This window comes from Prionailurus viverrinus, chromosome D3, assembly GCF_022837055.1.
Source record: "Prionailurus viverrinus isolate Anna chromosome D3, UM_Priviv_1.0, whole genome shotgun sequence".
NCBI lineage: Eukaryota > Metazoa > Chordata > Mammalia > Carnivora > Felidae > Prionailurus > Prionailurus viverrinus.
Window position 1 is genome coordinate 71821195 of NC_062572.1, and position 27192 is coordinate 71848386.

At 36.9% G+C, this 27192-nt stretch overlaps 1 protein-coding gene across 4 annotated transcripts in view; it reads left to right on the plus strand.

Annotated features, from left to right (window-relative positions):
- The window catches only part of SMAD4 (SMAD family member 4), a 111555-nt gene extending 84646 nt beyond the window's left edge, over nucleotides 1-26909 (plus strand). For 3 of the 4 annotated variants that reach the window (XM_047826653.1, XM_047826651.1, XM_047826652.1), the window contains exons 9-12: nucleotides 6681-6864; nucleotides 8164-8332; nucleotides 18593-18731; nucleotides 20216-26909. In XM_047826653.1, coding sequence (XP_047682609.1) covers nucleotides 6681-6864; nucleotides 8164-8332; nucleotides 18593-18731; nucleotides 20216-20427 — 704 coding nt within the window. In that variant the 3' untranslated portion in view covers nucleotides 20428-26909. Of the gene's footprint in view, nucleotides 1-6680; nucleotides 6865-8163; nucleotides 8333-18592; nucleotides 18732-19259; nucleotides 19373-20215 lie in introns of all 4 variants that reach the window. The other variant, XR_007145671.1, reaches the window with a different exon arrangement.
- The last annotated feature ends 283 nt before the right edge of the window (nucleotides 26910-27192 follow it).

The following is a 27192-nucleotide window of genomic DNA, read 5'->3' on the forward strand; positions in this document are numbered from 1 at the left end:
GGGCTGCTATCATCAGAAGGATTTTCTGGGGCTGGAAGATTCACTTTCCAAGTGGTTTACCCATATAGCTGGCAAGTTAATGTTATTGTAAGCAGTAAGCTCCACTTTCTCTGCATGGAGCTTCTCAAGTGTCTTCACACGATAGCCAGCTTCCCTCAGAGTAAGTGATCAAGAGAAGGCAAGACAGAGCCTCGGGGTCTTTTAAGACTTATCAGAGGCACCTGGGTGGCTCAGTTGGTTAAATGTATGACTCTTGATTTTAGCTCAGGTCATGATCGCACAGTTCTTGAGTTTGAGCCCCACGTCGGGTTCTGTGCTGACAGTGTGGAGCCTGCTTGAGATTCTCTCTCTCCCCTTTCTCTGGCCCTACACTGTTCACACACACACCCTCTCTCTCAAATAAAGAAAGAAAATTCAAAAAAGAGGATCAAAAGTCATGTCATAATTTCTGTAAGGTCCTATTTTGTGAGGAGGGGATAACACACAGATATGAATATCAGGAGGTGAGAATCCTTGGGGACCATCTTGATGCCCACCCACATACTCCTAAACTCCTAAATGTGTGTGGCAAATTCCATTGATTGATTGATTGATTGATTGATTGATTGAGACAGAGCATGAGTCAGGGAGGGGCAGAGAGCAAGGGAGAGAGAAAATTCCAAGTAGGCTCCGAGTTGTTAGCACGTAGCCCAGTGCGGGGCTCATTCCCATGAACCGTGAGATCATGACCTGAGCCGCAATCAAGAGTCAGAGGCTCAACACCCTGAGTCTCCCAGGTGCCCCTGTGCAAACTCTTTGTAAAGATCCAGCTGGAGTATACCACTTTTGGGAAGCCTTTCCTAATCCCTGTGTCCTCTGCTACCTAGTACTTTTAATTCTACTAAATTACAGTTGGTAGTTCACTTCTTATCCTTGATTCATGAACGAATAGAAAAGAACGCAAAGTGGGGCGCCTGGGTGGCTCAGTTGGTTGAGCGTCCAACTTCAGCTCAGGTCATGATCTCACGGTTGGTGGGTTTGAGCCCCGCATTGGGCTCTGCGCTTGACAGGTCAGAGCCTGGAGCTTGCTTCAGATTCTGTGTCTCCCTCTCTCTGCCCCTACCCCGCTCATGCTGTCTCTCTCTCTCTCTCTCTCTCTCTCTCTGTCTCTCTGTCTCTCTGTCTCTGTCTCTGTCTCTCAAAAATAACATTTGGAAAAAAAAAGAAAAGAAAGCAAAGTAATACTTGTTTTAGGTGTGTGGTTAATGTGGCCCCTTAAGGTCTGATTAAGAAATGCTAAAATGTTCTACCCCAGACTTAGGACCTTTAAGAGGGAAAATAAGCATATACTTCAGAATATATAAAATATTTGAAATAATTAAAAATCCTCAATAATAAATATAGTGTATCTATTTTGAGAAATAATTTTTCTTTATTAAAACATTTTTTAATGTTTAATTTTGAGAGAGAGTACAAGCTGGGGAGGGGCAGAGAGCAAGGGAGACACAGAATCCGAAGCAGGCTCCAGGCCCTGAACTGTCAGCACAGAGCCCGACACTGGGCTTGAACTCATGAGCTGTGAGACTGTGACCTGAGCCAAAGTTGGACACTTAACCAATTGAGCCACCCAGGAGCCCTGCGAAACGATTTTTGAGGACAGTTACATAAATGCTTTCAGACACAGATGTAATATAAATTGTAGAAAATGAAAATAATTAGTATTGGTCATTACCTTGGTATTAAGGATTTCAGGTAGGCCATATACTTGATGATTTTTATGCTTTGACTTTGATAACTAAGTCGAAAAAAATTTTGGGCAAGGTTAGTCATTTTATTTCTTTTTTTATGGATTAACTTTGTTTTTGCTTTTTCTTAATGCAAAAGCTTTTTCTTTAATATTCATCAAATTAAATATTAATTGCAAATTAAAGTGAGTTTCCTCAGTGTCTTTGAGGTTGTTTTGGTAATTCACAAATGGATTCAAAATTGACAGATTTCCAAATTCAGGTTATATTTTAGTAGTTTGGAACTATACCATTCAAGAGAGAGTCTTTATGTGTAGATAAAAGATTCTCCTAGGGCATCTCATTCAGATCTAAATAATAAAAGAAATAATTCATAATGAGTCTCTTGGGCACTTTAGCCAAGTTTTTAACTTCTTGAATTACTTGCTGTCAGAAATTGAAGATAATGCCTTGGAGACTTATATTTCCCAGTGTAATTGAATAACATTTATTTGATAAACTGTGCTTTATAATACATTTCTCCATTATAAAAAATATTTAGCTAAGTTCTTATATTGTAAAAAAAAATTCAGGTTGCTAACTTAGTCTTTTAAAAACCTTTTCTCTCGCCTGGGTGTCTCGGTTGGTTAAGCGTCCAACTTTGGCTTACGTCATGATCTCACAGTTTGTGGGTTTGAGCCCTACGTTGGGCTCTGTGCTGACAGCTCAGAGCCTGGAGCCTGCTTTGGATTCTGTCTCCATCTCTCTCTCTCTGCCCTCCCCCCCTCCAAAGAATAAGTAAACATTAAAAAATAAATACATAAAAACCTTTTCTCTGGCCAGTAATGAGCAGTCCATAGGCTTCATGAGACCAGCTCAACTTCACTAGTTCAGCAACAAGGAGCTAAAAGTATCAAATGAGCAAGCACATTAATAATCCCACTCCATCTTGGTAGATGTTGTTGAGTTATTAAGAATGTTCTCTCTAATTACATCCTGCTGTTAATACTAGTTTTGAGAAGCTGCAGGCTTATCACTTATATGGCATTTGATCCTTGGAGCAAAAGAGCAAAGAGGGATCTAGAAAGTCTTTTTTTTTTTTTTTTTAAGTTTATTTATTTATTTTGAAAGAGAGAGAGTGTGTGAGCACAAGCAGGGGAAGGGCAGAGAAAGAGAATCCTAAGTAGGCTCTGCACTGTTAGCACAAAGCTGAATGTGGGCCTGAACTCACAAACCATAAGATTATGACCTGAGTCAAAATCCAGAGTTGGATGCTTAACCAGGTGAGCCACCCAGGCGCCCCAGGATCTAAAAAGTCTTAATGAGTGCTTCTTATTCCTTACTCCTGTTTATTACTCAATTAGCAAATTGAGAGTGGAAAGTTTTCCACATTATATACTGTATCCCAGGACTGCCAAGTTCTCTGGAACCCTCTTAGATTACCTCTGGTTCTCTCTGTGCTCCTAGATGGTAACCTCCTTCCTCCTTTCTTAGGCCTTAATAATCTCTTCACATAGCGTCGTTTTTCTTCCCTGATCAATGGTGTGCAGTTCTGATGCCAGTTTCTGTGTACTTCAAGTTTCTTACAATACTTCTTCCCAGTAGCAGGAGATCATCTCATACTAAACCTATTCAGATATGCAGCTTTATGTAACCATCATTGCTGTATGGTATCTGAGATAATTAGGTAAATGAAAACCCCTTTGGCAACTGGGAAATAAAATAAGGTTTAAGTGCAGTTGCAGATATTACAGTTCATGATGATAAAAGTATCTTTTTTTCTTATTTAAACATGGAGATTATACAATTCTCTTTTTCTCCTGTAAATTGACTCTAATGGAAAAAGGTTGCTCACCATGGAACTTTACTTCTGGATAGTGTTCTTCAGTATGAACTAGGAAATGCATGTCCTTGCGCCTTATTTTTTACTGAGCATTATAGACATTCATGACTTTAGGGCATTGTTTGTAACAGAATTTATTGTGTGGACTGTGTAAAGACCTCTTTTAAGTGCTATTACTGTTTTTTTTTTTTTTTGCTTCCAAAACATTGGGTAGTTGTTAACTTACCTTAACACAACCTCTTTAGTTTTAGCTTCAACCAATATACCTGCCAGTTACGTTTTCTGAGGCTTTTGGTTCATAGCATAATGGAATGTTTTCTATAAAGAATAACTTCGTAAATATTTCAAACTGTTTTTTTAAGAGGGGACTTCAGTGTATCACTACTTTTCAAGTTTAATGATAACCAAACATATTTAAAGAAATTTAAGTATTTGTGATTAGTTGATTTGATCTGTGTGGCAAAACATTTCAAGTTAAGTTTTTGAATCACCATCTTCATGTGGTCTGTTTTATTAATTCTTAGTTGAAAAGTACTTTCTTCCTTGACAGCATTTTTGTTTTTTTGTTTTTTGTTTTAAATGTTTATTTTTGAAAGACAGAGAGACAGAGTGAGAGAGGGGGAGGGGCAGGGAGAGAGAGAGACACAGAATCCGAAGCAGGCTCCAGGCTCTGAGCTGAGCCTGACGTGGGGCTCAAACCCAGGAACCGCGAGATCATGACCTGAGCCGAAGTTGGACGCTCAGTCCTACTGAGCCACCTAGGCACCCCCTTGACAACATTCGAAAAGCAATTAGATACATAGATTTTACAAGATTTTTGAAAATATATTTGAAATGTCTGTCATACTTCATTTTAAGATATTTTGGGAGTTTGAGAAGATCTATTGTTTTGTCATCCCAAGTATCTTTATAGATTGTTGAAAGTTTTATTGCTGCAAATTTTAGATGAGTCAGAGTTCATAAGGCACATTGAGAAGCAGATCAATAATTGGTTTATCAGCAGAAAGCTTTCAGGGACACCTGGGTGGCTTAGTTGGTTGAGCATCCGACTTCGGCTCAGATCATGATCTCATAGTTCATGAGTTCAAGCCCCACGTCGGGCTCTGTGCTGACAGCTTGGAGCCTGGAGCCTGCTTCAGATTCTGTGTCTCCCTCTCTCTTCCCCTTCCCTGCTCATGCTCTGTCTCTCTCTGTCTCTCAAAAATGAATAAATGTTAAAAAAAAATTTTTTTTTAAAGAAAGCTTTCATTCTCTAGTAAGTGGCAGTGGCCTTTTCCCCCTTAAATAAGTCAAATCCATTTTTATTCCAGGGCCTTTGCATTTGCTTTCTTCTTAGTATATGTGCTGCTGAAGCGAGCACATCATTTGCTTTCTTCTTGAAGTGTTCTGTTCACAGTCTTTTTTTTTTTTAAATTTTTTTTTTCAACGTTTATTTATTTTTGGGACAGAGAGAGACAGAGCATGAACAGGGGAGGGGCAGAGAGAGAGGGAGACACAGAATCGGAAACAGGCTCCAGGCTCTGAGCCATCAGCCCAGAGCCTGACGCGGGGCTCGAACTCACGGATCGCGAGATCGTGACCTGGCTGAAGTCGGACGCTTAACCGACTGCGCCACTCAGGCGCCCCTGTTCACAGTCTTTACATAAATACGTGGTCTTTCAAAGTTTATCTTTTCAGATAGGATGTACTCCTGCCCTCCAGTCTGATGATTCTTTCCAATCATCTTCTGTTCCACACCCCATTTTATTTTCTTTACAGTATTTATCATTACCTGAGTCATCTTACTCATTTATCTCCTTATTTGCCTCTGCATTTCCATGAGATTAGGGACAGTAGCGGTCCTGTTTATTGCTGTTGTATGCCATGCCTAGAATAATTTCTAGAGGGGTGCCTGGGTGGCTCAGTCAGTTAAGCGTCTGACTTCAGCTCAGGTCATGATCTCAGGTTTCATGAGTTTGAGCCCCATGTAGGGCTGTGTGCTGACAGCCCGGAGCCTGGAGCCTGTTTCAGGTTCTGTGTCTCCCTCTCTCTCTGCCCCTCCCCTGCTTGCACTCTGTCTCTGTCTCTGTCTCTCTCAAAAATAAATAAGCATTAAAAAAAAATTAGAATAATTCCTAGATACCCTATAAATTGTTAGTTAAAGGAAAACCAAATAATTTCCATTTATGTTGTCTCTAATAATTGTATTCAAACAAAAATTAGAAATACTTGATCAACTATATTTCAAACCAAGTAGTGCCTTTTTTCCCAATCCCATTTAAAATTATTTTAAATCATTTATCGTTGCTTAAATGAATACATGGAATACATCTTCAGAGTTAAAATTGTAGTAGTTAACATCAATTGACTTCACCAAAAACGACCTTTCAATCAAGAGACAGTTGAGAATTCCTATCCAGAGCAACTGTGTAGTGGAGTGTGATTAACCTTGACTCTAGTCTGGGATGGCTGACTTGCTTATGCCCTGTCTCTCAATTAGGGATCTATACAAATATGCCATAAATTGATGTTACTCAAGAACACTTCCCTGGAATATGTCTTAGAGTCAGTGTGTTTTAAAAAAATACAAGTTAGACTACGTAGAAAATATATGCAGCCAAATGAAACACTATGATAAAATAATTTATTTTAGATTCTAATTACTTCCATTCTTTAAATTCCTAGTTGGCTGTGTCCTTTGAGGTAAGAACCAATGTCCAGATTTTAAAAATGACTACAGTTTCAAGAATGCTAGGTACTGAGCTGAAAAATGGAAGACATGGAAGTGTCTACTTTTTTTTTTAATGTTTGTTTATTTTTGAGAGAGCAAGCACAAGCAGGGGAGGGGCAGAGAGACAGAGGGGGATACAGAATCCCAAGTAGGCTCAGGCTCTGAGCTGTCAGTGCAGAACCTGACACACAAACTGTGAGATCATGTCCTGAGCCTAAGTCGGGTGTTTAACCGTCTGAGCCCCCCCAGGTGCCTTGGAAGTGCCTACTTTTAATACATTGTCATTTTCATCAAATTTTTTTGGGTGCTTTTCAAATGCCTGTCTCTTCCCTTCACCCTTTCTTTTAGGAAAAGCTTTGTCTTAAGTGAAAGTGAATGCTTTGTATCTTACATAGGTAGGTGTTCTTCTGTTTATCCTCTGTAGCTCCTGAGTATTGGTGTTCCATCGCTTACTTTGAAATGGATGTTCAAGTTGGAGAGACATTTAAGGTTCCTTCAAGCTGCCCTATTGTTACTGTTGATGGATATGTGGACCCTTCTGGAGGAGATCGCTTTTGCTTGGGTCAACTCTCGAATGTCCACAGGACAGAAGCCATTGAAAGAGCAAGGTATTGTTGACTGTATAGTTATTTTAAAAATTGAATATAGTACATTGTCATTTATTCTTCAAAAATTTTTTAATGTTTATTTATTTTTTGAGAGAGAGAGCAGGGGAGGGGCAGAGAGAGAGGGAGACAAGGCTCTGTGGGGCTCAAACTCAAGAGCGATGAGATCACGACCTGAGCCAAAGTCGAACGCTTAACCGACTGAGCGACCCAGGCGCCCCCATTGTCATGTATTCTAAGTTCTGTTTTTCAGTGTAGACTTACAAGATTTTGAATATAGACAAAAAAGTAAAGATCATCTTAAAAAGTCAGAAAATTTGTAAGCACTGCAGTATAATTGTGGATGTTTGTTATTTAAGATATAATAAAAAGTCTTGTTTAAGTTAATGACGTTTCTATGTTTTGAATAGTAAACTAGACCTTTTGGTATCCAGTTTGAAAACTAATCTTTATTTCCTCTGATCATATATTATTTCTACAAATATGTTGAGAGGAAGTAATGTAAAACGAGGATGTTTTTGTAAATATTATTTATAATGTTGGAAAAATGATAAAGGGTAATGCTTAAGCATTTTGATGAACTTTCATTTTTTATGTAGTCATTAAAATGTTAATTAAAAGTTTATATATCAAATGTAAATGCTTAAGATGAAATATTATAGGAAAATATAATAGTTTTAGGCACTTTATGATCTCAACTCTTTAAGGAAGTGTATATGTGCATAAGTATGTACTCATGGTTCTATCACTAGCTATGTGACTTTGGTGGATTACTCTCTAAGCTGGTGCTAATAGAATTATCTGTGATGAAGAAGATAGTTTATATCTGTGCTGTTCACTGCAGCAGCCACTGCCTACATTAAAACATGGCTATTGAGCAGTTAGAATATGGTTCATATGATTAACTGAATTTTATAATTTAATTTAAATAGTCACATGTAGCTAGTAGCTGTTGACTTGGACAGTGTAACTATATGCTTTTATAAGCTTTAGTTTCAACATTTATAAAATGGGTTTAATGGTATCTACCTTACTGAATTGTAAAGGTTAAGTGAGGATTTATGTTAAGTATTCAGCAGGTAGTAAATATTATGTATATGCTCATCGTTATTTTATATGAATAAGATATTTTAAAAAAGGAAATACGCAAGAATGTTAATAATGGCTGTCTTTCAGTTATGGTGTAATATAATGTCTTTTATTTAAAATTTTTTTTAATATTGGGTATGCAATATAATCTGAACCAAAGCTTATTTTTAAATACTTATCCAAACAAAATGTGATTCTCTTTTTCGTCCTAAGGTTGCACATAGGCAAAGGTGTGCAGCTGGAATGTAAAGGTGAAGGTGATGTTTGGGTCAGGTGCCTTAGCGACCATGCAGTCTTTGTGCAGAGTTACTACTTAGACAGAGAAGCGGGGCGTGCACCTGGAGATGCTGTTCATAAGATCTACCCAAGTGCATATATAAAGGTTAGTTACAGTCTTACTCAAATATTTTAGACTTAGAAAGCTCTATTGTTAAAAGAATTGAGATGGAGGTGGGGGCAGTAGAAAAATGTCTTTTACGTATTAAACAATCAGAAGTGATATTTGTGTATAAAACATATTTCCTGGGGCATTTATTGATGTTATTGCCTATTGAGTTTTATGGTTGCATTCATGCCCTATTATTAATAAATTTGTTTATTAATAAATTTGTTTTACAGTAATACACAAGCTCTTGAAAATATTGAGTGAAATCTCCAAATTTGTATTCCTTTGATTTATAAAGTATGTAAAACTCAGACTCTAGAATTTTATCTTAGCCAATCTTCAGGATCGTATGGAGGGGAATTCTAAAATAAATAGCTTTTCAAATTAAGAACCTGAGAAATGAAAAATGCTTCAATACCAGGTTATTAAATGTAATTTTGTGCATTAAATGAACATTTATCTATTGTTTATTATGATATTTATTATATTGTTTTGCATATTAAGCCTGAGGTGTTTATCATTTATTACCTATTCAACCCATTTCAATTTTGGTTTATAACATAAAACACTCTTTTTGAAAGAAGTTGGAATTAGAAAGGCTAAATATATTTTTAATTTCAGATTTTGTACAGTCATCCTAAGCATCTTCATTGTTGGCTATTGTAAATTAGTGGAATTAACTGTATAACTCATCACTTATTTCCAGGAAATTCCTGAACATACAAATAATATAGTCAAATAGTGTATACAGAAATGGAATTGCTTGTTTGCCTCACAACAACAAACCCAATATCTCATTTTCAGTTAAAGGATATAGGGATCTATATAATGAAACTTTTTTTTTATAATGAAATTTCTAAATATTATCAAGTAGAGTGAAAATAAGAAACCTTCATGTACCCCTCATCCAGCTTCAACAATTATCAGCATTCTATCAACCTTTATTGTGCTTACCACTTTACTTTTTTTCTCTAGTAAAGCCATTTCCAAATATTCTTTCAGTTCACTCATAAAATACTCTCGTATGAATTGCTAATTGATAAATATTTCTAAAAGACATAATCACAATGCTATTTATCACACCTTCTGAAATTAACAGTAATTTCCAATAATTTAACAGTAATGTTAAGTCGTGACAGTAGAGAACCATTTATAGTTTTGATCTGTTAGAACAATGGAATACAATAGAACAATAAAATATTGAAATACATTTATTGATAGGATGTTTATGATGTGGAAATGTCAGCTGTTAAACAATACATAGACTATGATCTGTTAAACATTACATAGGATATTTGTATTCGTTTATATATATACCCACAAGTCAGTGGTGTGTACAATGTCTTACCAGGAATTGTCTCTGGGAGGTGGAATTATCTTCACTTGCATTTTCCAATTTCTTCACAAGGAATTTTAGTTATTTGTGCTTTATTGTTATTTTTAAGTGGTGTTGGATTTCCTCGTATGCTTTGCAGTCTATTTTATATTGGTTGGCAAATTTGTCTTGAGAGAATTAATTCTTTTTATTTTTTTTCCTCCCTGTTATTGCTTCTCCCTATAGGGCAGTTTTGCCTTAGTCTGGCACCCTGGGATCCACATCTCAGAACCAATTCTTATATTTAGGAGGTAGAGGAATTTTGTCCCATGAGGAAATTGAGTTCCAATCCCCAGGTATGCTCAGGGCCTAATTCCTATTGCATAGGTTTCTGTTGCTTATCTCTGCCATGGGCAAGAATTTTATTCCCAGGCGCATTTCTGAATTAGCTGTCAGAGTATTTTACCAGCACTTGGTTTATGGGCAAGTGCCCAGTTGTAGACCTCAGAGAGCCTGGCTATTGTATCTTTCCTTATTATTCTAAGAAGTTAAATTACTAACCTCCATACCTTCTTTTTTTGATCTCGGTACCCAAGTACCTCCTGTCTTTACTCCCTGCTCTCCACTGTAGATTTTGTTTATCCATCATCAGTTGATGGACACATGGATTATTTCCATTTTTTGGCTATTGCGAATAATGTTGCTCTGAACATTTACGTACTGGTTTTTAGGTAGATATATGTTTTCAGTTTCTTGGATATATACCTAGGAGTAGAATTGCTGGATTATAAGGCAACTGTGTTCAGCGTTTTTGGATGGATTGCCAGACTATTTCCCAAGTTGCTATGCCATCTTACATTTCCATCAGCAATGTATATATGAGAGTTTTAATTTCTCTGTATTCTCATCAATACTTGTTATTATCTATTTTAGCCATCTTAGTGGGTGTGAAGTAGTATCTCATTGTGGTTTTGATTTGCCCTAATTGATAATAATATTGAACATCTTTTCATGTGTTTATTGGCCATTTGTATATCTTCTCTGGAGAAATATCTATTCAGATCTTTTGCCCATTTTTAAATTGGGTTCTTTGTCATTTTGTTACTGGGTTATAAGAGTTCTTTATATATTTTGGGTATCAGTCCCTTATAAGATACGTGATTTGTGTATATTTTCTTCAATTCTTTGGCTTGTTCTTCATTTCACTTTCTTGGTGATACGACTTGCAGCATGAAAGGTTTTAATTTTGATGTAGTTCAATTTATCTATTCTTTGGTAGCTTTTGCTTTCAATGTCTTATCTAAGAAACTATTGCCTAATCCAAAGTCATGAAGATTTACTTCTATGTTTTCTTCTAAGTATTTTATAGTTTTTGCTCTTTATTTTAGGTCTGTGCTCCATTTTGAGTTAATTTGTGTTTATGGTATAAGGAAGGGATCCAGCTTTATTCTTTTGAATTGGAATATCCAGTTCTGGCAACCATTTGTTGAAAAGACTGTGTTTCTCTTATGAATTATCTTGACATCTTTGGTGAAATTCAGTTGACCTTGAATGTAAAGGCTTATTTCTGTGTTTATATACATATATACATACATATATATATAATATATATATACACACACACACAATTATACATATGTACATATATATACACGTACATATATATGTATATATGTGTATATACACACACATATATACATACATATATACACATACATATATATATATATATATATACACACACGTATATGTGTACACACACACACACACACATACGTATATAATCCTTATGACAGTACTACTCTGACTTGATTACTCTAGCTTTGTGGTAAGTTTTGAAGTTGGGAAGTATGAGTTTTTCAACGTTGTCCTTTCTCAGGATTGACTATTGACCACTCTTTGTATTTCTATGTGAATTTTATGATTGGCTTAAGGGATATATATCTTTAATAATTGTTCTACCCTTTGTATGTGCTTATAGCAGAGAGAAAAAAGTGTTCATGGATACTTACTCATCCATCTTGACTTGGAAATCTCTGGGTTACTTGAATAATTTTTGCAGCAAATGGACAGGGAACTATGTGTTGATTATATACTATGTGTCAGACAAGAGTTATGAATTTATTTGATATAGGGTCATTTTAAAACATTTGAGTAGACTCCTACAATTAAAGTAATTTTTAGGATTGTCAAATAAGTGTAACATCTCTGTTTTAGTACAAATGGCTCTTGAAAAGCTCCTAAGGTATGAGATATATCACCACTTGATAAACCACTGTCAATGGATAGATATTCAAAGTAATATAAGGCTTTTGCTGTGAACAATAAATAACAGTCTTGTGGGACATTTTAGTGGAGTAAAAAACAATATCCTGTTTTTATCATGTTAACTGTTAAGATTTTAAAGGAATGATTTCTGTTTACCAAGCATATTATTGTTCTTCAAAAGAATCTTATTAGCCAGAAAGAAGGACATACAAATATACCCTAAGTCTAACTATTGGCATGTTCTTAATTTACTAACTTTTTAGGCAGTGATAACTAGAGGATCTGTATAATGGTGTTAAGATTTATTGATTCTCACCAGAGATGGTATTACTGGGGTCAATTATATGCAAATAACATGAACCTCTGGAAGGAGGACCCACACATTGGGAATACACCTCTCCCTATCCCCCCAAACATGCATACACACACACAAACACATTTTTCTCTTTTAAAATGAGGAAAACATGAGTTTGGAGAACCATTCTTTCATTTTATAAATCAAGAAGCTAAAGCTAAATTGTGAAGTTTCTTTTCTCCTAAGATGTTGATTTTTCCCCCTTCATCTTTCATGACATTATAGTCATCTTTCATTCATGAAAATCTGATGTAATGAAATGTCATTTTACAAGGTTTAAATGAAGCAAATGTTTGAGTTCTAAGTGGCCTTGTTGTTTTGCTCTCAAAAGTAAGATGTTTTGTTTTGTTTTGTTTTGTTTTGTTTTGTTTTGTTTTGTTTTTGAGAGAGAGCACATGTGCGGGAAGAACGAGTGGGGTAAGGGCAACGGAAGAGGGAGAGAGAATCTTAAGCAGGCTCCACACCCAGCACCGGAAGGCTGATGCCAGGCTTAATCCCACTATCTGGGCAGTCAGGTTTTTTAACAGCTTTATTAAGATATTGAGATATAATTCACATACCATGTAATTCATCCATTTAAATTGTACAGTTCAGTGATTTTTAAAAATATATCCACATAGTTATGCAGCCATCATCACAATCAATTTTTGAGCATTTTCATCAGTCTAGAAAGAAGCCCTGTACCCTTTAGTTATCATTTCTCAATCCCCCATTTCTCTCAGCCCTAAACAACCATTAATTTACTTTCTCTATAGATTTGCCTATTCAGAACATTTTGTATAAATGAATTCAAATAGTGTGGTCTTCTGTGACTTCTTTCTGTCTTTTTTTAAAACGTTTATTTTGAGAGAGAGAAAGCATGCATGCATGAGAAGGGGAGAGGCAGAGAGAGAGAGAGGGGGAGAGAGAGAATCCCAAGTAGGCTCTGCACTGTCAGCACACAGCCTGACGCACATCTCAGTGTCACGAATTGTGAGATTATGACCTGAGCTGAAATCAAGAGTTGGACATTTAATCCACTGAGCCACCCAAGCACCTTTTCTGTGACTGCTTTCATTAGATATAATGTTTCAAGCTTCATCCACATAACAGACATGTGTAGTTCATTCATTTTATGGCAGAATAATATTCCATATACCACATCTTATTTATCCATTCTTCAGTTGATGGATATAGGAGTTTCCATTTTTTGGCTATATTATGAATAATACTGCTACAAACATTAGTGTACAAGGTCTTATGTGAATGTATGTCCTCATTTCTCTTGGGTATATACCTAAGAGAGGTATTGCGGGATCATAAGGTAACTCTGCGTAACATTTTGAGGGACTCCCAAACTGTTTTCCAGAGTGACTTAAACTGTTTTACATTCTGATCTGCAGTGTGGGAAGCTTTCAATTTCTGTACAGTCTCATCAACACTTATTATCTATCTTTTGTATTTTAGCCATCCTAATGGGTGTAGAGTGTTATCTCATTGTGATGGTTATTGATTTGCATTTCCCTGATGATGTTGAGTCAGGTTTGGTTTTGCACACATAAATGCTAGGGGAGGCTTCTAAACCATAGGTAGGCTAGGTTGAAGATTATTATGATCCCCACTTACGTTGATTTCCCAATTACGGTGTATTGTGATTCTTACCTCCAGATCAGGTAACTTAGCAAATTTTTAATGAAGTCTTATGTTCACATGCCCAATATACAACACAATTCCCTTTCTCTTTCTGGGTTGCTATTTCTTGGTGTTGATTCCAACTGAGAGTGTTGTAATTAAGCCTTATAATAGAAAAATGTCAAAATTTGACTCCTGGTTTAAAGTATTCTGAAGATGTTGACATTGAGCTTTAAGTAATAGGTTTGTAATAAATTTATATGAGAGTAACCACAGGAAGCATGCTTAAATAAATGGTAGGAAGGGAGTTGATTAGGTCAGCAGTGGTGATCAGAAATATCTTCTGGATCTGAGCCCAAAAGGGTATTTAAACTTTGATTCCTTTGAATTGTCTTTATTAATAACTCCGATTCTGAAAGGAAGATGGTCACATTTCAATGGTATCCTTAATTTTAGCATCCAGTAAAACAGATAAAATCTGTTATGGTTTAATGGATCAGATACAGTACTAGAAAGGCAACCCAGGTTTTAGTTAGGTTTCAGTTACTGGCAGTATAGCCAGTAATTAGAAGTGTTCTGGTTTGAGTGCTTTAATTACATAAATCTACTCTGGAAGGATTTGCTGAAGTGCTAAATAAATAATTTCTACATCTGCAGATAAAAGTGATAATATTATAAAATTTCATTTTTTGTGGTTACCTATAATAATGTGTAGCTGGTGTTAGCATAGATTTAGGCTAAGACATTCATAATTGTGATTGTTTACAACATTGTAAGGAACTGTGTGTGAAGATCTTTTGGCTATTTTTAATGATTCATGATGGGGGTGAGGGTACATTGAGAGCATATTTGAACCCTAGGCATTTATAAGGTATATTCCCTGCTCCTGGACAGTAAGACTATATAGGTACCATACTTGGTTAGTGATGTTTAAAAAAAATTTTTTTTTTGGTTGTAAAGAGCGAAGTGTAAAACACAAAACTATGAAACTCCTAGAAGAGAACATCAGAGAAAATGTAGATGACCTTGGGTGTGGTGGTGACTTTAGGTATGACACCAGAAGTGCCCCATGAAAAACAATTGATAGGTTGCACTTCCCTGATGAAATTAAAATTAAAAAATTAAAAACTGTGAAAGTTTGTCAAGCAAATGAGAAGATAAGTCACAGACTGGGAGAAAATATTTACAAAAGACACATCTGATAAAGGATTGTTATCTAAAATGTAGAAAACTTTTAAAACTCAGCAATAAGAAAACAACCTGATTTTTTGAATGTGCAGGGGGTGCCTGGGTAGGCTCAGTCAGTGAAGCATCCGACTCTTGATACTGGCTGAGGTCATGATCTCATGGTTGGTGAGTTTTAGCCCCGCATTGCTGCAGAGCCTGCTTGGGATTTTCTCTCTCCCCCTCTCTCTGCCCCTCCCCCACTTCAGTGGGTGCGCTCTCTCTCTCTCTCTCTCTCTCTCTCTCTCTCCCTCCCTCCCTCCCTCCCTCCCTCCCCCCCCCCTCAAAATAAATATTTTAAAAAATGTGTAGGGGTACCTGGGTGGCTCAGTTGGCTGAGCATCCGACTTCAGCTCAGGTCATGATCTTGTGGTACGTGGGTTTGAACCCCACATCGGGCTCTGTGCTGACAGCTCGGAGCCTGGAGCCTGCTTTGGATTCTGTGTCTCCCTCTCTCTCTGCCCTCCCCCCACACTTGTGCTCTGCTCCCTCCCTTCAAAAATAAATAAACAATAAAAATGTTTTTTAATATGTAAAAGACATGAATAAATGCCTCACTGAAGAAGATATACAGATAGCATATGTATATCATATATATGTATATATGTATATACATGTATGTATATCATATATGTGTGTATATATGTATATACATGTATGTATATCATACATATATGTCATATATATGATACATATATCATATATATGTTCCCTATATGTTATTAGGGAATTGCAAATTAAAACAATGAGATACCATTATATACCTAGTGGAATGGCCAAAATCTAAAACGCTGACAACCCCAAATGCTGACAAGGATGTGGAGCAACAGGAACTCACATTTATTGCTGGTGGGAATGCATAATGGTACAGCCACTTTGGAAGACAGTTGGTAGTTTCTTACATAGTTAAACATACTCTTACCATATCATCCAACAATCAGAGTCCTTGGTGTTTACCCAAGTAAATTAAAAACCTATGCCCACATAGAAACATGCACTGGGATGTTTATAGCAGCTTTAATAATTTAATAATTTACTAATTTAATAATTGCCCAAACTTGGAAGCAACCAAGATATTCTTCAGTAGGTGAATGGATAAACTGTGGTACATTCACACAATGGAATATCGTTCAGCCCTAAGAAAACATGAGCTATCAAGCCATGAGAAGACATACAGGAATCTTATATGCATATTACTTAGTGAAAGAAGTCAATATGAAAAGGCTACATACTCTGTGATTCTAACTACATGACGTTCTGGGAAGGTCAGAACTATGGAGACAGTAAGAAGATCAGTGGTTTCCAGGGATGAGCAAGGAGGGAAGGATAAATAGAGCACAGAGGATTTGTAGGGCATTCACACTACTTTGTATGGTACTCAGGTGTTGGATACATGTCATCATACATTTGTCCAGTCCCATTAAAATGTACAAAATCAAGAGTGAAACCTTAAGTAAACTATGACTTTGGTAGGTTTATCGACTGTAACAAATGTACCACTGTGCTGGAGGAGGTTGTACTTGAGTAGTACTTGAGTAGGGACAGGGAACTCTCTTTACTTTCTGCTCATTTTAGCATGAACCTAAAACGGCTCTAAAATAAAAAGTTTTATTAATTTCTTTCTTAAAAAAAAAAAAAGTGGTTGTAGAGCTATTTGGCTTTTCAAATATTTGAGTTCCTGCTTTGTGCTGTGCTGCATAATGCCTTCTGAGAGGTCATAGCCCAGTGGAAAAGTTCAGAATCTAATGGACTCTTCAGAAATCTTGAAAAAACAGTGGTTTCTGTTCTGGGCATAGTGGAATTTCTGATTTTCAGACCTAACTCTGCCATGTTTTCTGTCCTGAAGTCTTTCGGAACTTATAGTTTGGCCGGGTGTTACATACCTATATACTTGACAAATTCTTACCTCTTCAGAAAATGAGATAGTTTAAGTTTTGTCCTTTATTGATGCTAGAAGATAGGCATTGACTAGAGAAGTAAGTAAATAGAAATGTGATTTGCTATTTTGAGAGGATTGTTGTGTTTATTGTTCGTGTGTGTTCTTATTTTTTAGTACCAGGTACCATGATTAAAGACAATCATAATTTCTTTTTTAGGCATCTGAAAATTAGTGGTTTGGGCTCTAAACCTGTTGTTTATCTGAGAAAGTCATATGTTATGCATTATTTGATCTTTTCTTTTCTTGGCAAGGATAATTATGCTTGCTCATATTTGGGTTTTGTGCATACTAAGAGGACTTTTTAAAAACTTAATTTACTCTGAATAAGGAATATAATCACATGGTTCTGAAATTAAAGTTTGCATTGAACAGCCTGTTTCTACTCTGTCCTTGTCTTCCTTTCCCACAGCTTCTGTAGATGACCACTCTGTTTGCTGATCGTTCAGTGCTCTTTTTAAAAGCAAATATAAGCAAATACATTATTTTAGGAAGTTGGCTTTTTACTAGAAAGATGATATGGCTTATCATTCATAATCTGTTGCTTACTTAAAGAGCATGTCAGTACTTTCATAAGGATAAGGGTAAAAGTGGCAATCCCCATAACCAACCCTTGGTGTGGCTGATAAACCACCCGGAGATTACTTAGGAACTCCTTAACTCATCCTGAAAGGTAAATGGTGCAGGGGAGGCCAGAACCAAAATATTAGGTAACATTTATTGACAGCTTAATGTATATTATGCCAAGTTTACAAACTCTATGAAAAAGCATGTACACTTAGCATTCCCATTTTATAGATAAGTAAGTTGAGACTCTAGAGAGGTTAAGAAATTTAATTTAGCCCATGTAATTAATTAGTGACAGAATTCAAAGCTAAACTTTTTTTTAAATGATGAGCATTATCAAACATACAGAAAAGTAGAGAAAAAATAGTTTAATGAAATCCTGTGTACCCATCACTGAGATTCAGTCGTTGTTAACATTTTACATTTGCTTGATCTGTTGTTTTTTCCTTTATTTCTTAAGTATTTTGAAACAAGTCCTGAATGTTATGTGAATTTGCTCCTGTGTACTAAAGCATACATCTCTAAAAAATATAGATTCTTTCTTAAATTACGACAGTGCCATTTATTACACACCTCTAAGTAGCTAGAATGGTAAAAAAGTTGGCCCTGTGACCAAGGCCATCAATCAATTCAGCCTAAAGAGAACTCTCAGCAGTTTGGTTACGAAAGGGTGGTTTATTTTATGCAAGTGGTGGTTGTTCACAAGGACAGTGTGACTGACCCTTGCTGAGCTAGATAAAGGCTGGAGAGGCCCGTGGCAGCCCAAGCCCTGCTGGTAGTGAAGTGTGCCTTTAGGCTGAGTTCCAGTCCCCTTCTCTAACCACCAGCTGTAATTGACATAAAAACTTAGGTTTTTAAATTAATTATTCTGAGAGCTAAATGAAGCTATGAGCTTTAAATAGATTTTGCATTGGCTTTTGATGTGTGGTAGAATCTCTTCTGATGGACTCATAGCATTGAACTTGCACTTCTTGTTTAAAGGTCTTTGATTTGCGTCAGTGTCATCGGCAGATGCAGCAGCAGGCGGCCACTGCTCAAGCTGCAGCCGCTGCGCAGGCCGCCGCCGTGGCAGGAAACATCCCTGGCCCTGGATCAGTAGGTGGAATAGCTCCAGCTATCAGTAAGTATGCTTTTGGTACTTTGTTGTCAAGTGTAGTAGTTGGCACTTTATCTTGATTCACTCAGCTGATTAGTTACTTCAGGCAATAATGGAAACTAAAGTGTTCTTTTACTGGGATGATAACATTTTTGAATTAGCAAAAAACTGTTTTTCTGTAATAGTTGTCCTTTGTCTAGGACACTGTCTTCATTCTTTTTGTATCAAAAAGGGAGTATGGGATAAAGGAGAAAGGGGGTCATTGTTAGATTATATTGATCAATCTCCTGTTTTTTTGTTGATGCTTTTAATTCCTGCCTCACCAGCAAGGGTGGGTTGTAATCACCAATGTGCTTGGCTTTATTCTAGAAGGAGAGCATATTTCAAGTTCAGAATTAGGTACCTCTCCAAATTTTTTTTTAAGTACGCTAAGCATGGAGAGAAAACTTACGTGAGGGTGGTATTTTGATAACTTGTAGACTTTTTTTTAATTTTAGGGTAAAATTGAACTGTGTGCCAGGTTTCACACTGATGGGGAATTTTTTACTGCAGAGTTAAACTCCTGACTATAGACTTTTATGATGGAAACACGTGGCACCCATCTTCCACGTCTGAAGGCATAACTAGTGATTCATTCAACCCCTGTTCTTAACCTCTTCAGTGTGGTAAGCAAATCACACTGGCTAAGAAACTGCAGCGGCCCTGCAGGTTTCTGTACAGCACATGCAGACTCCTCCCACTAGTTTCACTGTGATATTGATGAATGGAGACTGACTATATGACTGTATGTTCTGACTGGAAAATTAGATGCAGAATCTCCTTTGTGACTTATGTTCAGGAGTTTACAGTGTAGAGGTAGATGAGGCATATTCCCTTAGAGAATTTGACTTTTTAAAAAATTTGAGCACCTAAACCATTAATTTGCTAGTGTTGATGTTATAAACATGCTTTTACTAAAGAGGCCAGAATTATTATTAAATTTCTCATTCTTATCTACTGCCCCCATTGAGTAATTGCACGGTACCTCTGTTACACTGTGAAATTGAGAGACAGACATCATCTGGGTCATCCAAGAAGTCTTAGTGGAACCAGGACTATTAACTGTCTCGTTATTAGTCATGTCTTTCATTGAACCAGGCTGTTTAGACAGACTAAGGTTCTTAGAACCAACCTGTGGACATGTGCTACCTCTTAAAAACAAGTTATTTTTTCACCTTCACCTCTCCTTCTAAAGAGAAAAATAGGTGGGGTGTTGGTGGATTGTGGTAATTTACTTTATAGTTGCTGGTAGCTAGAAGACTCCTGTGGAATGTGAATTGTCTTAACCAAAAGTTTTCAGTCCCTGTTGATAAAGCGTAGATCTACACTTAACTTCTTGGCACTTTGACAGAGAAGTTATATGCTGGGGAGAATGAAGTAAAGAAAGCTGGTCACTTTATTGATAAGGTGTAGGGAGGATGGAAGAGATCAGCCTGTCCCTCTGACGTCTTCCAAATCTTTTCTGTTAGGTTTGTCAGCTGCTGCCGGCATTGGTGTCGATGACCTTCGCCGTTTGTGCATACTCAGGATGAGTTTTGTGAAGGGCTGGGGACCGGATTACCCAAGACAGAGCATCAAAGAAACGCCTTGCTGGATCGAGATTCACTTACACCGGGCCCTCCAGCTCTTAGATGAAGTGCTTCATACCATGCCTATTGCTGACCCACAGCCTTTAGACTGAGGTCTTTCAGTGTTGGGGCCCTTAACATTGTCAGGATGGTGGACTATAAAATACAATCCTGTTTATAATCTGAAGATATATTTCACTTTTGTTCTGCTTTTTTCATAAAGGGTTGAAAAGTGTGTTTGCTGCCTTGCTCCTAGCAGACAGAAACTGGATTAAAACAATTTTTTTTCCTACTTAGAACTTTTCAGGCATGGCTCAGAGCTTGAAGATCAGGAAAAACACATTCTTATTAAATCTTTACCAGTTATGTATGAAGGAATCATTCCAGTGCTGGAAAATTTAGCCCTTTAAAATGTCTTAGAGCCTTTTATATGCAGAACATTGATACATGTGTTATTCTACAGAATAAATTCAATATTGCTGATTTTAAAGGAGAGAAGTTCTCAAAGTTAATTCACCTATGTTATTTTGTGTGCAAGTTGTTATTATTGAACATACTTTACTCCAAAATATTGTGCCATGTGGGTGAGTTAATTTTACCAAGAGCAACTTCACTCTGTGTTTAAAAAATAAGATAGTAATGTATTATATAACCTTTTATCCAAAATATTTTTTTGCAAGTTAAAACGAGTGAAGACGATTTCAATTCAGATGGTCTTGCAACTTCAGTTTTATTTTTGCCAAGGCAAAACACTAATCTGTGTGTATACTGGGAATTCCTTAAAATCACCCACAAAAATACACCATTTAAAATTTACACTTGTTATCCCTGTTCAGGGTAACTATTTGTCAAGAAATATTCTTTTGCCCTGTTATACAGTAGATATATTCTTTTATATTTCTAGGCACAAGGTGGTCACTACGGAGCCTAGAAGAGGAATTTCTTTCCTTCATTAATTCATAAGGAAAGGTTTTGTATTTTTAAAAACACTAAAGGCAGTGTCACTTCACCTAATATCTCACCATTCTGCAAAAGTGGCAATGCTTAAACTAAGTGAGTATTTTGGAAACTGCTAAATTCTATGTTAAATACTGTGCAGAATAATGGAAACATTACAGTTCATAATAGCTAGTTTGGATATTTTTGTACTTGATTTGATGTGTGACTTTTTTTTTTTCGTATACTGTTTAAATCATGTATGTTTTGACATTGTTTAAAATTCAGTTTTTGTATCTTGGGGCAAGACTGCAAACTTTTTTATACCTTTTGGTTATTCTAAGCCCTTTGCCATCAATGATCACATTAATTGGCAGTGACTTTGTATAGAGAATTTAAGTAGAAAAGTTGCAAATGTATTGACTGTACCACAGACACAATATGTATGCTTTTTACTTAGCTAGTAGCCTAAATAAAACCGAATCTCAACATACAAAGTTGAATTCTAGGTTTGGTTTTTAAGTTTTGTTTTCTTTTGCACTTTTGAGTTGAACCTCAGAAGCAAGATACCTTCTACTAAATGACAGGCAACAGCCAGTGCTATTGGACAGCTTTGGTTTCCCTCACACTCTGCCAGGACTTCCCCACAGACATTATGTATCGAGTGTAGAGTTGGTTGGGGTTTTTTTGTTTTGTTTTGTTTTATTTTGTTTTAGCTTTTATTTTACTGTAGCAAAATAGGCCTGATTGTCTACAAGGTAAATAGGTTGTCTACAGGATAAAATAGTGTGAAATAAAACCAAGGATTATCTTTCAGATGCTTTTGTGTTTTGCTTGGAGGGCCTTCTTAGGTGTAATAAGATTCTTGAAGGTGTGTTATAAGTATGAGATTTGAGAAACACTTAGAATAGTCATCCTTAAATGACTTAAACGAATAAGTCTTCTACTTCCTTGCTCAGAAGGTCATCTTCAGAAGACCATCCTAGGAGAACCACTGAGTTTGCTTATTGTGATTTAAACATAGATCTGGATCCAAGCTACATGTTTTTTTTTTTGTTTGTTTTAAAATATTTTCTCTGCCAAGCTCATTTGAACTCTTGAGTACTTACGGATACTTTTGTTAAAGACCAAATTTTAATCTGTAAAAGTTTGGTGATTTAAGTTTTATTGGCAGATTTTTTTAAAAAAGATCATCTTCATTCTCTAGAAATTGCTGACTTTAGGTCCATTTTACTGTGAATGAAGAATAGGAGTGATGAGAGATTTTTTAAATCCAGATTATTTGATTAGGATCATTTGATTAGCATGCTGTGATATAATCCGTTGCCTCCTTTTCTCCTTTGAGGAAGGTTTTCATGTTTAAATCGTCTGGGGAAAGTGTGTGGAAATATTTGCTAAAAAGTCTTTCTTTGAGGCCAAGCCACCTGTCTTGGTTTCTTTCTACTAAGAGCCATAATGTTAACTACCAGTATGTAGCATTACTTCTAGTTGTTAATTGCTTTATGTTTGTACCTAGATTCAGTCTTACGCTTCTGAGAAAACATCTAGTATGTTCATGATCAGTTATTTTTGAGAGCTTAGTTGTTAAACAGTATTTCCATTAGAGATAGTCATCTTTGATGAGTAAGACTCAAGAATCACTAGGTTTAAAATTTTATGGCTACTTTAGGGTAGAATAGTTTCTGCAGTTCTCAGAATCTGATTATTTTGAGGATATGGTTCCGGGTAGATTTTCTCCAGCTATTTCATATCTCAAAATGTTGAGCTTCAGTGCAAGCTGAATTGAGAGTTGAACCAAGTACCCTTCTAATCCAGTATGAGGCCATTCCACTTTGGCCCAGTGCCTTTCAGTGCTTTATCAAAGGGAATCCTAAAATGGTGTTGCCTTTATTTTCCAGGGAGTAGATTCTTTTGAGGGATATGCCCTATCTCATTTTTTATAGTGTGCTACCCCTGGTATACAAAGATAATGATAATAAATCACTGCCATATAACCTTGTTTTTCTAGAAACACTGCTCATTTGTATTGACCTACCCACCAAATAGGTCTCTTGTCCCATCCTTCCTGTAGTCATTGTAGGTTCACAGGTTAGGTGGTCTAGTTTAAGGACTACCATCCTCGAATTATCCAAGGAAACTGAATACATGTTAGCTGTGTTGTATTTCAAAGTTAAAAACCCATTTTTGTGGGGGAAGGGTGTGGTATAAAGGGGGGTATTTGTAATAGAAATTTTGAAGGTAAAATAAAATATCCTGTCTTCCAGATGGTAAACATCTTACTTTTACAAGTTTATTGCAGGTATCTTTTTGACTATGCCCATCTGGAAAAGGGAAATTTTACATTGTCCCATGGTGCTCCTCATGCATATATGGAGGTTAAGGAATATAAGGTGAAATATTTCTACTCGTGGTTTGGTGGTAACTGGTTAATAGTTACTCACTAGCTATTATGCAAAATTAGATTAGTTCAGATCTTTTTTAGAACCTTTTGGAAGAAGCAGTTTTATTCTGACTAGGGCAGAATCCTTTTTGGTGATAGTTTCTATAGTTCTCCTCATCATTAAGTCATTTTACTGGCATTTTATTTAACGCTAGCAGATTGGGAAGATGATGAATTTTAGGTTACTAAGGTAAATGAGTATATGAAAGCAATTATCTGCAAAATCACTTAACTTTTTTGTAGAGGGGGCTTGGCTAAGACTAGCAGATAATAGCATGAAGAAATGCTGTTTTTTTCTTCCAGTTTTCAAAACTCCTTACTACACTATTTCACTTGATCTTTATAGTAACTCTGTGAGAGGGGGTTAGAGGGAAGGAAATGCTTTTTTTTTTCTTTCTAAAGGCAGACCTCATCTTGTCACAGGTAGCTCTCTGTGAATAGTTGCCTAAATTCTGCTTTGCAAAGATTACAGAAAAGAGGCTCTGAGAATCTTTTGTGCAAGCCTTTCCATTTTTTTCTGACAACTAGGTAACTTCTCCCAGGATGTATCAGGAAGGATGTATATGGTTAGTGGCCGCATTCACAGAAGCATCCTCGGCTTGGCCTTGTCCCTAAGCACTTGTGCCAGTGCTTCCAGCTGTTGATCTTGTTTATCTGCTGTCACTGTGGAATGGAATTTTCTGCATTACCCAGACTTGCCTTATTTAAGCAGTAAGCCTTTTTATTTTAGCCATTTTGGGGATGGAGTTATTAATGTGTATATCAGAGAACATACTAGATACAGTGTTTTTTTGTGTGTGCCAACCTGTCTTTGGATGTCAGGGGCTGCTAAGGTTTTGCAGACTGCTATGGTTTTGAATGTTTACCTTTTTTCTTTTTTACACAGTACCTTTCAGTATTCTCCCTTTCTGAGAGGTCACTTCGTGTGTAGCTCCCCTTGTAGTTTCTTCTTCGCTTTCTGATTCGTTTTTCCAACTGCTTGGGCAAGAAACCCAGATAACCAGACTTAGAACTACCTTTAAAACACAAGGACAAATTGGGACAGGTCCCAAGAAACTTTCCTGTAAAGTACTGAAAAGGCCTTCAGTGCTTTGGTGTCTGACATCTGTTTGACTGCTTAGAATGATTCCTGATTCTTTGCTGAGTTCAGGTAGTTGAAATAGGGAGAAGTGGGTCAGATTCATATTTTCTGCCTTTGAAAGATTTTGAAAGATTTTGTTGCTTCCATCTCAGTGCTGCTCGTACAAAAACTGGGGTTACAGGGGTTACTAAATTATCATCAGTAGTCAGAGGCATGCCTTGCCTAGAGGATACCAGCAAAAAAACAAACAAACAAAAAAAAAAAACAAACAAAAAAAACCTAAATGAACAACAAAAAACAAACCTTAGGAAATGAGAGGGTTGTTTTTGTTTTGTTTTGGTGTCCCCTTTTGAGTCCTATCTTGGGGCTTTCCTCCTCTACAGATATTTTTGACCTATAGGTGCCTTTATGAGAATTGAGGGTCTGATATCCTGCCCCAAGGAGTAGCTAAAGTAATTGCTAATGTTTTCAGGGATTTTAACATCAGACTTGAATGAATGAATGAAGCATTTTCCTCCCTGCCCCCTCTCCCTCCCACCCTCCTTCCTTCCTTCCTTTCCTCCCTCCCTCCCTCCTTCCCTCCCCCCCTCCCTCCCTCCCTCTGTCTTTCTTTCATAGGAAGGACTGAGGTGAAGACAATCATTTCTGTCTATTGATGTGGATAGTTTTCAGTGTATTTAAGATGCTTTCACAGTAAGACTCAGAGCCCATGTTCTTATTCAGCCTAAAACTGGTGGCTCTGGGCTGGCACCAGGTACACTCTGGTTTGCACTCTGCCACTGATTTGATGTATGACCTTGAGCAGGTCATTTCCCTTCTCTGGGCCTCAGTTGCCTCATCTGTAAAATGAGGGAGTTGGACTAGATGTGTTCTAGCTCCGAAATTTAAGTGACCTTGCCTACCTCGCAGCAGTTTTTGATTTCTTCCTTAGTTTTGCTCTGCTGTTTGAAGGGGCTTTTTACTTACTTCCATGTTATTCAAATGAGATTAGGCTTGATATTTTATTACTATTCTCCAATGGACAAGAAGTTACATAGTATGTCCTTGAGACTTAAATTTAACCAAAGGCCTAGCACCACCTTGCAATAAATACCTAGAAAAAGAAAAAAAAAAAAAAAAACTGAGAGGAAGGGAAAAGCCTTCATTCTCTTTTCCCATCATCTAGATTAAAGGTTTCTTAAGGCTTTTTTTTTTGAGTCATGGCATTCTACCTTTTGGGCTGGTGTGTGTGTGACAGCATCCTCTTAATGCTGTGTGCTGGTGATTTTTTTTCAACTAAAATGAAATTGAAAACTTACTGTAAATGCCTAATGATATTAGAGGTCATTACTTCTGGTCTTTGGTTTCTTATCTCTTTTATAAGTTGAAAACAGGGGAATTCCTCTGAACCACATCAATTAAAATGGTTCATATGATAGAAGAAAACCATACCAGTGGATGATCATTCACTTTATTCTTGGCTCTTTTTGGGTCCATTTTGATTAGAATACTTTTGGGTGGAGCATTCCTTTCAGAGTACTTTTCTGGCCTATTCTTAGATGAGTATCATTAATGAACTTGTCTTTTTCAAGGACCTTGAGGACCTTCCTTGGGGGTGGGTTAAGGGTGGGGGGTTGGGGAGTCCTGGTAGAGGCCAGCTCTGTGATAGCTGGAGAGGAAGGGATGAAACCAACTGCTGTTGCTATGGCTGCTTGTCATTGATAGAAGGACTCATGGGCTTGGATTGGTTGAAAGGCTAAACATGGAGTTGACAGACTTCCTCCACATATTGGGTTCTGGCCAATGTCTTGGACATGTGATTTAAGGGAAAAGTGTGAATGCTTGTAGATGATGAAAACCTGGTGGGCTGCTGAACCATTGGAGGAAGTGACTGGGGGGTGGGGACTTATTTGGTCATGGTATTTCCCAACTCTGTCTCCTCCCCTAAAATCAGAGGAATGCAGCTATGCCAAAACCCAGAGAAGAGCCACACTTAGCTTCTGCTTTTGGGAAAACTGGTCAGCTAAAGCTCCGGTAGTTCCTTTGTGGCTTTCTGTATACTTTTGCCTGGTTGAAGTCTGTGGCTAAGAAATAGTTGAACCTTTCCTGAGAACTCTGTAACAAAGTATGTTTTTGATTAAAAGAGAAAGCCAATTAAATCATTATGTGCTCATTCTTTTTCTTAAGCTTGTGGATGTCTTGAATCTGAAAAGAGTTCCTGATCACTTAGAGAATTCTCAAACTTGAGGACAACAGTTTGCCTTCGCTGCTTTGTGACCGTTGAAATGGAAAATACAGCATTTCAGATATGCCCACGGAAGAACAGTCCCCATTCTCTTCTCATTTCTAAAAGGCGAGGGTGGAGAGATGGCAGTAGAAGAGGTGGATGCTAGAGGATTATGAGAACCAAGACACTTAAGGGAGAGGGGGACACTGAAAACT